Source organism: Vicia villosa, linkage group LG3, assembly GCF_029867415.1.
Source record: "Vicia villosa cultivar HV-30 ecotype Madison, WI linkage group LG3, Vvil1.0, whole genome shotgun sequence".
Taxonomy (NCBI): Eukaryota; Viridiplantae; Streptophyta; class Magnoliopsida; order Fabales; family Fabaceae; genus Vicia; species Vicia villosa.
This window is the reverse complement of record NC_081182.1, coordinates 54,906,330-54,921,542: the sequence shown is the minus strand read 5'-3', so window position 1 is coordinate 54,921,542 and position 15,213 is coordinate 54,906,330. Positions and strand designations below refer to the sequence as shown.

Below are 15,213 nucleotides of genomic sequence, written 5' to 3'. Positions count from 1 at the left end.
TGTAGAGTGATATAAGTTGTGAGTTATTCATTTGGAACGATGAAGTTGATGAACTATTATTGAACACTCAATATAAGGAAAGATTCACAAGTGCAGATATTAAGTGCAACAATTTTGAAATAAAAGATTATATATATATATATATATATATATATATATATATATATTTCAAAATGTCAATTATAAACAAGCGACCGAAGTCCCGCTAAAACGAACAATTACATCATTAGCAAAGCTAGCCTTTTTCTATATTTTTTGTGTATCCACCCTCTATAAGAAATAACATCAATGATGTTCTTGGTTATGCTCATACTATTCGAATTATTCCCAAATATGTCAGCATTTCTATAATACCATACTTCACAGAGTGTCTCAGCTATGGCTATTTTCAGAATACCAGCTAGACTGCTTTTGTTTTTAGTATTGCTCTTTATCCATTCAAGCTCATGCTCCCAACATTGAGGCTGATGGTTGATACCCAACCATCCAAGGACCTCTTTCCAAATCTTATTTGTCTCACTGCATTCAAACAGTAGGTGGCCTATGGTTTCAACTGTCACTTTACACAACACACAAGTATATTCATGAATGAAGCCAAATCTTTTTAACCTGGCTTTTGTGGCTAAACGACCATGGCATGATAACCATAAGTATAAAATAGCTCTAGGCCTCGCATAATTCTTTTGAATCACGTGTTTCCAATTAACCTCAACAGCCACTTCCATAGCTCTATCATACAACTTCTTCATGCAAAATCTATTGTTAACCTGCATCTGATCCCATAAAGGTTGATGGTAATGAATGTATTCCCTAGCAGCCATGATAGCCTTCAACATCCAAGTAGTAGTTATACTCACTTGAGCATCTTGGAGACTCTTATTTTTCAGAAAATAACCATGGACCCAACACACCCACATATTATCTCTTTCATACTAATGTTCCAAAGACACTTCAGCATTGCAATTCTATTCCATACTTCCAAATTTATGATGTTAAGACCAACCTTCCTCATAGGGCTGCACATTGTTTTCCAAGCCACAGGGCTCTTTCTACTTTTCTCTTTACCAGCCCATATAAAAGATCTACATATAGAGTCAATCTTGTGAATCACACATTTGGGAATAGGGAAGCAATTCATCCAATACTGAGCTACTGCAGTGGTCACACTTTTAACTAACTGGATACGACCTGTAGTACTAAGCAACTTGGTAGTCCAATGTCTTATCTTACCAACAATTCTCTCAATCAGAGGCAGGTATTGTGCTATGCTTGGCTTCTTACAAGTTAAGGGAATACCTAGGTATCTTACCGGAAGGCTACCAACACTGAATCCTGAAAGGCTTATGATTTTTCTCATTGTTTCTTCATCCATGCCACTGCAAAACATATTGCATTTGTAAGGATTCACTTCCAGACCTGTGGATTCAGAAAACTCCTTGAAAGTTGCAAGGAGAAGCTCAACAGAATGGTAATCACCCCTACTAAACAATAAAACATCATCTGCAAAATCCAAATGAGTTAGACCAATCTTTTCACACTTACTATGATGGTTGGAATCAGGATTTTATTGCATCTTGCACATAATTCTGTTCATATATTCCATCATAATGACAAAGAGCAAGGGGGAGATGGGATCCCTTTGTCTAATGTCTCTTTTGGCTTCCATGACTTCTGTAAATTCTCCATTAACATTAAATCTATAAGTCACAGAAGTTGTAACAGCCATGATCCATTGTATGATATTAATACTTGGTTATCTTAAAGAATTCAGCAACAATTGTGAAGTAATACTTGGTTATCTTAAAGAATTCAACAACAATTTCGAAAAAGAGTTTGGAAAATAATATGGGAAAGAGTCAAGCTCAAAGAAGGTTGAGAAATAAAATAAGTTGCTACAAATTGAAAGGAAAAAGAATTTTTTATTACTGGTTACCCTTATTGTATCATAAATGTTGTTAGCTATTGTGTTGAAAATGAATTAGCTGTCAATGTAATGTTCAAGTTTGTTTCAATGTAATGTTGTTGGTCCGCTTTTGGTTTCAATGTAATGTTCTATTGTTCAGGGTTGTATCATGGATGTTATTAGATATTGTATCAATGTAATGTTCAAGTTTGTTTCAATGTATTATTGTTGGTCAGCTGTTGGTTTAATGAATGAGATTGAGACGCTAACAAACATATTGTGTTCTGCTTAGAAGCCACTGAGAAATGAAGTATAGTCATTGTAATGCTAACAAACATATCATAACATTATGCCTTAAAAAGTTCATTACATAAGCATAAAGCAATTGTCTTAGCAGTCATTACAACATGATTCAAAAATTTTAATTTGCAACTGTCTTAGCAGTCAAAAGGATTGCAAAATCATTGTTGTAAGTATTACAAAACCATCGATCATTATATAAGCTTAATCAAGTTTCTTTTCAATGTCATCCCAAGACCTCATTGTCCTGAAGCAAGTCCCTAGCCTAGGGTCTGCTACTACCATAACAGGTTCCTGTGTCAAACTACCATCTTCATTTTCTAGTATGATCGTTGGTTCATCATTGCTTGCACATGGGCCTGTAATTGACTTGGTTTTCAATTTCTTCAACATGTCACTTGATTTTCTTGGACCTTCATATTTCTTGACAGAAGTAGGTTCAGTTTATGCCACACTAGTTGGTTCAGTTTGTGAGACACCAATTGGTTCCGTTTGTGCCACACCATTTTCTTGTGCTTTACTTAGTCTTGGAGCCTTTCTCTATAACAAATCAAATCAAGATATTTACCAAATGAACCATTATACTACAATCAAATCAAGACAATTACATAATGATCAATTACCTTTCTTTTTAAACTTATGGATTCTGAGTTGTTCCCTTGCATTTTTGGGAGTTATGGTCCATTTTATCACATTTAGTACATTCGTGGGTCACTCCAACTCTCCTTATCCTTGTACCACCCTCATCTAATTCCCTAACTATAATATTTTTTTGGTCTACCAGACCATTTCTTGTAAAAAGAAGGGAGTAATTCATCTGCATAAACTGTAGGCCACATATCCATCCCATTTATTGGGCTTATAGGAAAATTATAACAAAGTACATATTTTTCACTAGAGTAGCAATCATCCACAAAGTCCTCTGGTTTTAGTTACCTATAGCTAATTTCTGCACAAGCATGTCTGCATGGAATGCATACCAAATCCCAAAACCTATATGAACATGTTCTTTTGCTTATACAACAACAAATTATTGAGTGTTGTATGCATGGTTTACCTCCCGTACATCATTCATATACCAACATGGAGTTCATTGCCCACTCATATAAACCTTCTTATCTAACCTCTTCCTCTTCCTTGGAATATGCATTATCCTATGTTCCCATCTTTCTAGCAACATCCAAAGCACGACCATCCTTATTAACTTCAAAATAGCATTCATCTATACCTTCAAGTTTACTCCAAACCATAAACTCATTTCTTTTTATCCGCAGTCAAGTACCAGTTTCAACAAGTAAGAGACACCCCATTTTTTGCTATCTAGATCATATACATGCGTTGAACCCCACCCCTATAAAACATTACATCCTCTTTAACAAACTCCCCTCCATGATGAACAATAACAATGAACTTACCCATGAAATAGAATGAACGATTTCATACCTTGATCAATTACGTTGCTTGGAGTTGCTTGAACGATTGCTTGGAGCTCTTCTTCAATGACGTTTCCACTTAGGAAAAAAATAGGAAGGACTAGAATAGAATTTCTATTGTAATTTTATAAAACAAGTTTCTGAGGTGGCACAACTTTGTCCAACTGTCACTTAAAAAAATTAAAAGTCATTTTTCATGACCCATAGGCATCAGGCACGTGCCATTCTCCCAAGGTTTAAACAACCAGAATCTTTATATAGCAGGGTTGGTTTTGCGATCTTTTTTTACAAGGAGTAAACCATAACTCGTCTAAGGTAAAATGTTTTTAATCGATATTATTATTTAACTATTACTATTTTAAAGATTTTTTTTAAAATTGTATTTATTAATATTTTATTAAATATTTCTAGTCTATACCAAACCATTATATTTAACTGCAATTGTTAGTTTACTTTATTATGTTTTAATAATTATGTTCTATTATTTATTTATTCTGTTTTTTTAACTGCGTTGTTAAATAAATAAAGACTTAATTATTATTTTTCTAAAAGTGGTTATGTAGGGAGCTCTAGTTTTTTAATTTTCAAGAACTAATATATATATATATATATATATATATATATATATATATATATATATATATATATATATATATATATATATATATATATATATATATATATTTTTTTTTTTTTTGACAGGAGAACTAATATATTTTTAAACTATAATAAATGTATCTTCCTTTTTTTTCTCTTCTCATATGAAATAAAGTTGTAAGAATTTATGTTTTTAATTAATTAATTTATAAAAATTTATAGTAGTAACTCAACAAAATAGTGGAAGATGAAGGAAACGCTAAACCCAACCAAAACGAAAAGCAAAAACAGAAAAAAGATCCAAAACCGTGAACCCTCCCTCTTGTTCCAAACTCACAAAGATCTTGTTTCTTAGTGCTTTCTGCTTATTATAAAACCAAACCTGAAAAACTCAACATTCCATTCTTCCGCCGTTCGCTCTCTTCTTCCACGTCCCTCCGATAACTACACCTCCTTGCACTTCACCAGCTGAGGGTTTTGTTTCTCTCACCTTTTCACTTTAAAACTTTCTTTTACTTTTGCTCAGATCTTCATCTATCTTAAACCCTGCTATTTCCGGTACGTTTACTTCTACTTTCTACAATTCACTGTTTCTTGTTACTTCATATCCTTCTTTTTTGAAGGAAATTTTGAGAAAATTTACGATCCTTTTAGTTATTAATAGTTACAGTTATTGCTATTTCATTAATGTTTGATAGTTGATTATTATGATAGTTGATACAATTATGATAGTTTGATTGCCTGATTTTGTTTCTAAATATGGCAATTTTTTTTTATGGTTTCTTTCTTTTTGTTTATTTGAATTGAATTGAATTGAATCTATCCTTTGGTGGTAGTTCATGTTTTTTTTATAGAAACTTCAACATGGTTTTCTAATTGGGGGAGCTATTCATTTGGGATCATTATCATGTGCAAGGCATTTCGTGTTTCTCTCTGAGATCATATGAGTTGTTTAACCTTTTGAATTAGTTTTGGAAGTTGTTTTCTTGCTTATGGTTTATTTCACTAGATGGTTTTACTCATCGCCTGCTCTATATTTGGTTCCTTTGTTGTTGCTTCTAGGAAACTTCTTGAACATTTATAAACCGTGCCTTCTAAAGGCGCTCTCATTTTCTTGATAGTCGTGTGTTATGTTGGAATAGTTCAACAGAATGTCACTATGATTAGAAGTAAACTAATCTGACAGTGAGGGAAATTGAGGATTATTAGTCATATTAGGAGATTCCACATGCTATACATTATATTATTATCGCTTATGCTCTTTGAAGTTTGAACCGTCATCTGGTTCCGATTATTAATATATATTTTTCTTTATTATTTATTTCTTTTGCAGGGATTTTTCTTCTTTAAACAAGTATAGTTGTTTCTTATACGGAGTATATGTTCTGGTTGATGAATTGTGAGGTGTGACTTCTGCATATAGTTTTATGAGCATACATCTAGGGAAGTTCGGATATAAATGGGGACCGTTACACGCAGGTGTGATCAATGGTGATCTTTTTTTTCTCTGACAAAAGCTGTGTACGCTTGCTTATTTACGTTAATAACTCCATTGTGTGACATTTCTGTTTCATTGGTCTTAGTTCTACTGGTAGAAAACCAAGTGAAATTATGAGGCTTATTGTGACAACTTTTATTGGAGCAGTTTTTGGCTTCTTTCTAGGAGTGTCATTTCCCACATTGTCATTAACAAAGGTACAGATTTAGTATCTTCTTCCTTTTACCTTGTGCTGTAGTATTTTTTTTTGTTGTTTTTCCTTTTTTTTGTTATTAGGCTAAATAAATCCAATGCTTATATACTGCATAACATTTTGCAGTTCAATCTTCCATCTGGCTTGCTTCCCTCAATTGATCTCTCTTACATTGAAGACAGATATTCAGGTCGTCAAGCTTGGTCTTTTATGAACAATAACAATAGAAGAGCTTCACCAAATCACTTATCAAATGATACATCAAAGGTACACATTATGCTCTACCATACTTATTAAGAACATCCTAAGTTCCCGGGTTTATAGGGATCAAGTTAGTCGACGACTCAATCCTTCTATGATTAAGGGGAAAGAAATAGTGACATTTCGACATGCTTGTTCGATAATCATTAATACACTATTTATAAGGGCTTCCAAAAATGATTTTGTTTAATATAATGTTGGGAAAATGGATAATTTAAAGTCTGTATATTGATCAATCGCATGCTCCATACTTTATTGTTTCTCTACAGATTTGGGTTCCATCGAATCCAAGAGGAGCAGAAAGTTTACCTCCTGGCATTGTTGAAGCCGAGTCGGATTTTTACTTGCGTAGATTGTGGGGCAAGCCTAGTGAGGTATGTAAATGCCAAATGTGATAATAAAATTATGTTAGATTTTTCTTCCATTTAAGGAAAGCATATAAAACCTGAAACTGTACAAACGATTTAATTAAGTTGGCACTTGCAGGATTTAACGTTCAAGCCAAAGTACCTTGTGACCTTCACTGTTGGCTATGATATGAAAAACAATATTGATGCAGCTGTGAAAAAGGTCTCTTAGTCTCTTGCTCTCTCTGTTTGAGTGTGCTTGTTGATGTGTCTTTTAACTAAATATTTTCTTGGAACAGTTTTCAGAGAACTTCACCATCCTTTTATTTCATTATGATGGCCGAGTTAATGAATGGGATGAGTTTGAATGGTCTAAGAAGGCTATTCATGTGAGTACTCGCAAACAGACCAAATGGTAAGAAGCCACAGTGTGTTATTAGCTTTTGGATAACATATTTTTCGCTGTGACTTTGCAGTTAATACTCGAGTGTTTAACCTAGTTAAAACTGAGTTACTATTCCAAAATCTTGTTATCGTATTGACTATTTGAGGTTTTATCCTTCTAGGTGGTATGCTAAGCGGTTTCTGCATCCTGACATCGTGGCTTCATATGACTATATATTTATATGGGATGAAGACCTGGGTGTTGAGCATTTTAATGCCGAGGAGTGAGTATTTGATATTGGAAGGATATTTTTAAAAGATTTTTTTAAATTAAAGTTTCATACTCCCCTGTCATTTCAAGTGCAGGTACTTAAAACTGGTGAAGAAGCATGGTCTGGAGATTTCACAGCCAGGTTTAGAACCTAATAAAGGGTTAACATGGCAAATGACAAAGAGAAGAGGAGATAAAGAAGTGCACAAGTAAGAGCAATTAGAGCTTAGTAACAGTTTCTCGTGGTTCATATTTTTTGTGATAATGTGCATTAACTATTTATTTTCGTGATTTTTATTAGAGTGACGGAGGAGAAACCGGGCTGGTGTTCGGACCCTCATCTACCTCCTTGTGCAGCGTAAGTAACTTCTGATGTAATGCATAAAAATTGTATTATCTGATCTTCTGGATTGTATCTAATTGTATGTTCTCTGACACGAATGCAGTTTTGTTGAGATTATGGCTCCAGTCTTCTCACGAGAAGCATGGCGTTGCGTGTGGCACATGATTCAGGTTGAATGATTAATCCTAACCATGTTAAAAGATTCCCGCTAATTAGTTGTTTAATGGTACTTAAAGCACACTATAAATTATAACTGTACAACTCTTGGCATTGTAGAATGACTTAGTCCATGGGTGGGGTCTTGATTTTGCTGTTAGAAGATGCGTTGAGGTTAGTTTATTCCCACATTCTCTAAATTCACGACTCCTACTTTTACGAGCTTTAAGCCAACTTCTTTTTCCTGATATAGCCTGCACATGAGAAGATTGGAGTTGTTGATGCTCAGTGGATTGTTCACCAAGGTGTTCCCACACTAGGAAATCAGGTAAGAAAAATTCCATTATTTTTGTATATCAAACTTGATAATTTTAGTCACGAAAGATACTGTAAGATTCTCATCAATTTTCATATTCTTTACAGGGTAAAACAGAAACCGGGAAAGCACCTTGGCAGGGGGTATGTTTTACATGTTTCATCCGATACATTACAAGCTGTGATTTGAGGTAGTCTATATCTTATGAATTTGATTACAAATTTCGTTTAATGTTTCCATGTTGTTGATGGCAGGTAAGGGAGAGATGTAGGAGAGAGTGGACCATGTTCCAAAGTCGGTTAGCGAATGCAGAACATGCGTATTTCAAGTCTGCAGCAAGCAATCATATGTCGAATTCTACTGCTCATTAGGAGACAAAGATGGAAACTTGACTTGTACACAGCTATCGCCACGATATCCGTAGACTCCCATTCCCCTCTTTTTTCTAAGATTTCTTATGTAACATTTACGTGAAAGTTCTAGCTAGGGACTAAACTTAAATCCAATGTAGAACTTAAGAGATGAAGGTGATAAATTGAGGAAAGTTAATATTGTGTTGTGTCTCAAATAATTTGCAGTAGAGATAGATTGCTTAATAGTGTGTAATCTTGAGAGGTGGCTGGTTTTATTTCCATGTAATTGACCTTGAATCATAACATGCTCATAAAGTTTACGAAAATGATAAATAGTCTTCAAAGTATATCAAAACTACCCTCAAGTATTTTTGTTAAGGACAAATGAATTCTTTTATGTGTATTTATTTAAGAATTACTGATTTTGTGTGTGTGTATATTTTAGAGATTAAATGAGAGATAATGATGCTTAAAAATTAAATTAGAGTTTCACTCAAACACAATGTTTACTAATTACTATTACTAGACAATTTTAGTACACATGTCGAATTTCCTTGATTAGATACCTATAATTGTTAAAGCATTCAATTTAACTTCAAACTGTATAGATGTTTTGGCTTGGAACATATAGATAATTGTGTCCTTATCTGAAATTGACTTTAATTGTGTGTCTGAACATAGAGTGTACACCACAAAACACACTAGCATAGGGATTGTCATTCCATATCTCTATCATCGTGACTTGTTAACTTAGGTCACATTTCAAAACTAGAAGACGGTTGACGCCCCATCTTGACCTAGCACACTCATATTTCTATATAATGTTGTTTATGTCGTTCTCTTCAAAATTTTATAAAAAAATTGTGACAAAAAATTTAGTAGAAAAGTAAAAAAAATTGGTAGTAATTAAAAAGTTCCGCAGTGTATTTAAAAAATTTATTATACTGAATATGTTGTGGGGCATACAGCTTTTTAAAAAAGTACCTATACTAGATTTTTTTATTACAGTTAAAAAATTAAGTAGTTCAACAAGTATTTGTTTTCTTAAAACATTCATTTTACTTACCGGATTCTTTTTGGATAAGTGAAAAATTTGATAGAGTTAATTGAGTTTTAATTGAATGATTGAGATTTTGCCGAAATTTTTTTACGGCTGTGATTGCATGATTATTTTGTATGATCCAAAATGAATTTAAAGTTGTATAAATAAGGATCATGTGTTTTTAAGAAAAATATCTTACAATATCATAATTTTGGTTCAAGGCATAAGTATACTTCAACGGGGGTAAAACCTTCGGTAGAGTTTCGGCTTCCGGAGGGCACCATATATCTTATCGTTTTAAGATCCAAGTTGAATAATATGCTGTCCGATACCAAGAACAGAAAGGTGAGTAAGATCAAATTTCTTGCTGGCTGGATTTGAAAGTTTTGTGGAGAACATATCACCGTAGGCTAACTAAGGGGCCAATCGACTTTGATGTGAGAATTACTAGATCTGTCGAGGACATAATCAAGATGTTGAAACTTCCAGATTTATTTGGTAGTGTGTTGGTTTTCTTAGTTATTATTGTTTTGTTAAGTTATGTAATTGTCTGTCTAAGTTATGTAAGCTTTTGTCAAATGTTAAATTATATTCATCATGCATCAATGAAAGTGACAAAATGTTATCTAATAAACAATATTGTGCAAATGTCTAAGTAATACTACACATAATATACAAATAATACAAACATGATAATTAGGTCTAAATAGATCCCCCAGATGCTATGTATGATGATTGCGATGCCAAAATATAAACCTCAACATCATGGTTCACTAAATCCATGAGGTTATCTATAATGAGTGTTATCATCTATAGACGCTGAGCGTCATCTGCATCGTGTGGAGGCGGCGACACGTCATTAGAAGGTACCCTAGCATCAACATGGGAAGGTCCGTCGTGAGAAGGTCTAACATCATCTCCATTCTACCTAGGTTGGATGATGCGAAGGGGTGATACAATAAGGTACCACTCCAAGTACCCATCCACACACTCCACAGGAAACTGGACATCCAATGCACAATCTTTAATGGGATGTGCAGAACCCATAATGTGACCAATAAACCGGTCTATTTGACATGTCCGTTTTGCCCGCACTTTAGTTCAGGACGGACCAAAGTTTTAGACCCCCACCCTCTAATGTGACCTCCACACCCCATTTTTATGTGGACTTTTGCGGGCACAAACATTAACATAATTTTTATATTTTTAGGTTTAAAAAGTGCAGTGCCTGCAGGCTTAGCCAACCTGCCCTCACTTTTTTGCGAGGCAGACCAATGTTTTAGGCCTGCACATTGAAAAAATAATAAGTGTGAGAAATAGTCCAGCATTAGATAGGAATATGGTGACTTAAACATTTATAAGTGGGATAACCCACTCATCTATCACCTTAAAGTTTTAGGTGGACAAGTGGTATGTCTCCCACAAAGGTGTGATGCTCAAAGGAAAGTTCCACACAAAAAATAAGAATTCTCCTCGCTTGACCCTCCCCTGATTGTTGTGCTAACAAATGGTATTAGAGTCTGGTTTCGAAAAAGGCAACGACATACTTGTATCGAAAAGTATCCCATGTGAGCAAGGGAAGCGTCCCGTATGTGGGTAAAGAGTGTCCCGTTGAAGAGAGTTAATAACGATACAAGTGTATGTGGAAGAAAGAGAGTACACTTGAGGGGGAATATTGTGGACTCACACTTGAGGGGGGTGTTGACAATATAACAAGTAGGGGTGGCAAAACGGGTCCGACCCGCGGGAAAAGCCCGTTTTACCCGCACTTTTTCGCGGGGCGGGGGGAGGTTTTAGGCCCGCTCCCTTTAGTGTGCCCGCCCCGCCTTTTTTTTTGCGGGCTTGTGCGGGCATTAGCTTTTTCATACAATTTTACTATTTTTAGGCCTAAAAGGTTCAATGCCCGCAGGCTTTCCCCGCCCCGCCCTCACTTTTTTGCGGGGCGGGACAAAGTTTTAGATCCGCATTCTCTCATATGCCCGCCCCACCCGCCCCGTTTTTTCGCGGGCTTTTGCGGGGCGGGCCTAAACGGGGCGGGCATGCCCGTTTGCCACCCCTGATAACAAGTGTGAGAAATAATCACACATTAGATAGAAATGTGGTGACTTGAGCATTTATAAGTGGGAGAACCCACTCACCTATCACCTTAAGGTTTGAGGTGGACAAATAGTGTGTCTCTCACAAAAGTGTGTTGCTCAAAAGAAAGTCCCACACAAGAGTAAGAATGCTTATCGCTCGACTCCCCCTCGATTGTTACGCTAACACGCACCTTCAACTATGTCTGTCCCACCCCATTTTCATGTGTGCATGCCCAAACGAGACGGACATACCCATTTACCACTCCATATATAATACACTCTCTCTTCTCTCTCTTTTTCATCTTCATTTTCAACCTTTGTGTATAAACAATTTAACTATTAAACTATTAAAATAATAAATAATCACACTAAAGTTTGGAAAATAAAAGAGAAGAGCTAGCAGTCTAATAACAACTTCCACGAATTAATCTTTCATTAACATTATCGTTTATTTTGGAGAAAATATCTACACTAATTCATAATCAAAAGCCAAAGTTCTTCGTTTCATTATGGTGTGTACTAGTACAAGTCAAGTCACGTCTAACCCTTTAGAAAACAACAAAATAAGCCACATACGTCACATAACAAATATGTGTTACATTTTCAAGTCACACAAGTGTACACGGATCGATACACAAAGCATCAAAACCATTCATCACTAAAAAACACTTTATAAACAAAAATGACACTCTCACACACCATAATCGACACAATTATAATTTATATGTGTTAGTGATAACAATATGATGATTGATTGAAGCATTTACGTTTAAAACATTACGCGTCACTAACCGAACCAGAAATCTAGAAACCTCGTAGGCTCCAATGCTTGTAGGGCTAGGATGAATGCCATGAGTCACAACCTCTGTGGCCACCGCGTACACGTGGCTTTCTCAAACATGCTATTTTTGTTTTTTGTTCTATCACTTCAGTGATGCACTTAAAAAACCCTACACGTGTCGCCACGTGTATATGTGAAGATGGTTTGTGTTTTTGTAGTCATAGATTTGTGACCATATATATAGATAAAACTATATAATAATATTATTCATAATATGTCCAAATGAGTTTCATGTTTTTTTGCTTGCTACAATAATTGTTGCTGATGTTATATATTTTTGTGTTGCATTTTCTCTTTATATTTAATTGCTTCTCCTTCTTCTTCTCTGCTCAATAACAAGCAAGCGAGTTAAGTGAGAATTATGGGACTTTCAAACTTTCCCTATGCAGCAGAAGGTGTTATGCCTGTGATTGTGATGAACACAGTTTTATCTGTGGTTTTATTGAAGAACATGTTTAGATCGATTCTCCAAGTAGTTGGTTGCACATCAAGTACTATTACTAATTCATCAAATCTTGAAGAAGAAGAAGAAGAACTCTACTATCAAGAGAATAGTAGTTCGAGGGAAAGTAGGGTGTCAATAACACAGTACAAGTCATTGTGTTACAACAGGTCCAACGTAGGTAGAAGTCATATGGTAGAGTGTTGTGTGTGTTTGTCTGGTTTTGAAGCAAATCAGGAGGTGAGTGAGTTGCCTTGCAAGCATTTCTTTCATAGAGGTTGTTTAGAGAAATGGTTTGATAATAAACATAGTTCATGTCCTTTATGTCGTTCTATGGAATAGTTAGGTAGTTTGTTTGAGGTTAATTAGAGTTAAATGTTATTAATTTGTTGTAGTGTGTTAAAGAAGAAGTTAATGCATGGTTTTATTTACTTGTTTTGTGAATCATGTTTAATCACCTCTCTAATTCTCTATGTTTACTCTAATTCATTCAATTTTTTGTACTTTTAACTAATAAACAAAATTATACTGAAATAACTTTGCCTAATTGCAAAGTCAGCTCACATTCCATTAAATGAAGAGTAGTAGTTAGGCATAGTCTCTAAGTACAGTTTAGAAGGCAGCTCAATTCAAACAACAGCTGCCTTCTCAACTATTTGATAAATACATAAAAGAGCAGCTCAATTCAAACAACAGCTCAATTAGACATTATTGCCACAAAACTATTTGATAAATTCATAAAAAAGAGCTATCAAATTAGGCTTGACCCAATTAGTTCTTTTTCATCATTTTCATCATAAGTTTGAGACTTTTTGGCTTCGAGATGCATCTCACTCTAAAAATGTTAGATTTTTCTCATTTTTTGGGTTAGAAGTGTTGCAACATTTGCAAGGCACATAGAGAAAGGTCCAAGACTGAATCAGGTAAACTTTTGTTAAGACTTTCAGCTCATCAATAACCATCTGATTCAATTGGATGGTTATTTGCATAACTCGCCACATCATACACGAGTAATTTCAACAGTTCATATGCGTCATTTTAGATAATCAAATCTATTTTCACATATTATATTTTTTATTTTTGGTTTTGGCATTGAAATGCTATTTTGTAGGTTCCCTTTCCACTATTTATTTTGAAAGTACAAATCTACCATAACAAGACATGACTTCACTATCTCACTTTCTACATATTCAACACCGAATGAAGGACACTGAGCAGGTAGATTTTCATTAAGACTTTTATCACATCAATTCCCATCTGATCCAATCTGATATTATTTGTATAACACGCCACATCACACACGAGCAATTTCAACCATTCTTATGTGTCATTATGTGTCATTTTAGGTATTCAAATATGTTTTCACACACTTTATTTATGATTTCTGGTTTTGGCATTGAGTGCTAACTAGTAATATTGTAGGTTCTCGCTCTCCACTGTTTCGAAAGCATATATCCATCATAGCAAGACATGATTTCATTATCTCACATTTCATTTTTAGTTTTTAATTAAACAGTGGTGCCGCCTGTAGAGATAACTTCCGATCTCCTTGTCCAATATATTTATCATCAAATTCATCAAGTATAGTGATATCTAAAGTTACTAGATTAGTCGTTCAACGGTGAGCTATTTCTGCATCCACTTAAGCTGCTAAAGTTCCGAAAACGATAGATTAAAATAAAATTACTTTTCAAATTGGAGTTTTAAAAAATATTTTTTAAAAAATGTTTGGATATATTGTAGCGGAAAATCTGGTTAAAGAAAATAAGTTAAAAGAAAAAAAGTTAAGGGAGATGGATAACATCGAAGATTTATAGAGGTTTGGTTTTAAATAAATGACCTATTCTTTTTTTTAAGAACTGATTTTGAGAGTATCATTGTTTTAGAGTTTTTAGATGGTTAAACTCACGAATACCTTTATATAAAAAAAATGAAGTTTCGAGTTAATTTTTAATCAAGCAGTAAACAGAGGAATGAAGCGGATAATTTTTCCCTCCAAACAACGGACAGAGTTATGAGCGGTTAGTCTCTAGGTCAATTTGAGATTTTGCACAGGTTGTTATTGAACTAAGATCGAGTTTTGAGTTGGTCATTTTTCAAATCCAACCTAAGTTTTACACGAGCTGATCATGAACTAAACCGAAAATTTCGTCGAACTGATCTCAAATCTAGTGAATTTTTACATATACCGAATTCAGAAATCAAGTGAAATTTTAAAGTAGGTTGATCTCCAACCGATAGAGTTTTTTACCGGGATGAACTCAGGAGCCACTATGAAGTTTTTATCTTGTTACTCCTCACGAATCTAAAAAGAGAGTTTTTCTTCTATGACGAAGTTCACGAAGCAAGCAGAGACTTATACTAATTTTCAAAAGAGCTTTTATATTAGTTTAACTTTAAACCAAAACAATTATTTTATAAGGAAAAATGATTTACTCAAGAGAAAAAACAACTC

The 15,213-nt window shown here is 34.5% G+C and overlaps 4 protein-coding genes across 5 annotated transcripts; 2 read left to right on the top strand and 2 right to left on the bottom strand.

Moving 5' to 3' along the window:
* Window positions 1–218: 218 nt before the first annotated feature.
* Window positions 219–821, bottom strand: LOC131658082 (uncharacterized). The gene has a single exon (XM_058927417.1). The coding sequence runs from the start codon at window positions 819–821 to the stop codon at window positions 219–221; it is 603 nt and encodes a 200-aa protein (XP_058783400.1).
* A 62-nt stretch (window positions 822–883) lies between these two features.
* LOC131658081 (uncharacterized) lies at window positions 884–3,513 on the bottom strand. Its single transcript, XM_058927416.1, has 3 exons — window positions 3,486–3,513; window positions 3,140–3,196; window positions 884–1,500 (listed from the first exon to the last, which is right to left on the bottom strand). The coding sequence occupies exons 1-3, from the start codon at window positions 3,511–3,513 to the stop codon at window positions 884–886; spliced, it is 702 nt and encodes a 233-aa protein (XP_058783399.1).
* A 963-nt stretch (window positions 3,514–4,476) lies between these two features.
* LOC131655779 (uncharacterized) lies at window positions 4,477–8,551 on the top strand. Of its 2 annotated transcripts, none has more exons than XM_058925588.1 (15): window positions 4,477–4,791; window positions 5,567–5,712; window positions 5,817–5,928; window positions 6,051–6,191; window positions 6,455–6,559; window positions 6,672–6,755; window positions 6,832–6,947; window positions 7,099–7,200; window positions 7,283–7,396; window positions 7,489–7,545; window positions 7,634–7,700; window positions 7,807–7,860; window positions 7,940–8,014; window positions 8,110–8,145; window positions 8,257–8,551. In XM_058925588.1, the coding sequence occupies exons 2-15, from the start codon at window positions 5,693–5,695 to the stop codon at window positions 8,371–8,373; spliced, it is 1,200 nt and encodes a 399-aa protein (XP_058781571.1). In that variant the 5' UTR covers window positions 4,477–4,791; window positions 5,567–5,692; the 3' UTR covers window positions 8,374–8,551. The 2 variants fall into 2 exon arrangements, with proteins under 2 accessions (XP_058781571.1, XP_058781570.1); XM_058925587.1 differs by having other exon boundaries at window positions 5,567–5,724.
* A 3,996-nt stretch (window positions 8,552–12,547) lies between these two features.
* LOC131655778 (probable E3 ubiquitin-protein ligase XERICO) lies at window positions 12,548–13,202 on the top strand. Its single transcript, XM_058925585.1, has one exon. The coding sequence runs from the start codon at window positions 12,678–12,680 to the stop codon at window positions 13,098–13,100; it is 423 nt and encodes a 140-aa protein (XP_058781568.1). The 5' UTR covers window positions 12,548–12,677; the 3' UTR covers window positions 13,101–13,202.
* Window positions 13,203–15,213: the final 2,011 nt, after the last annotated feature.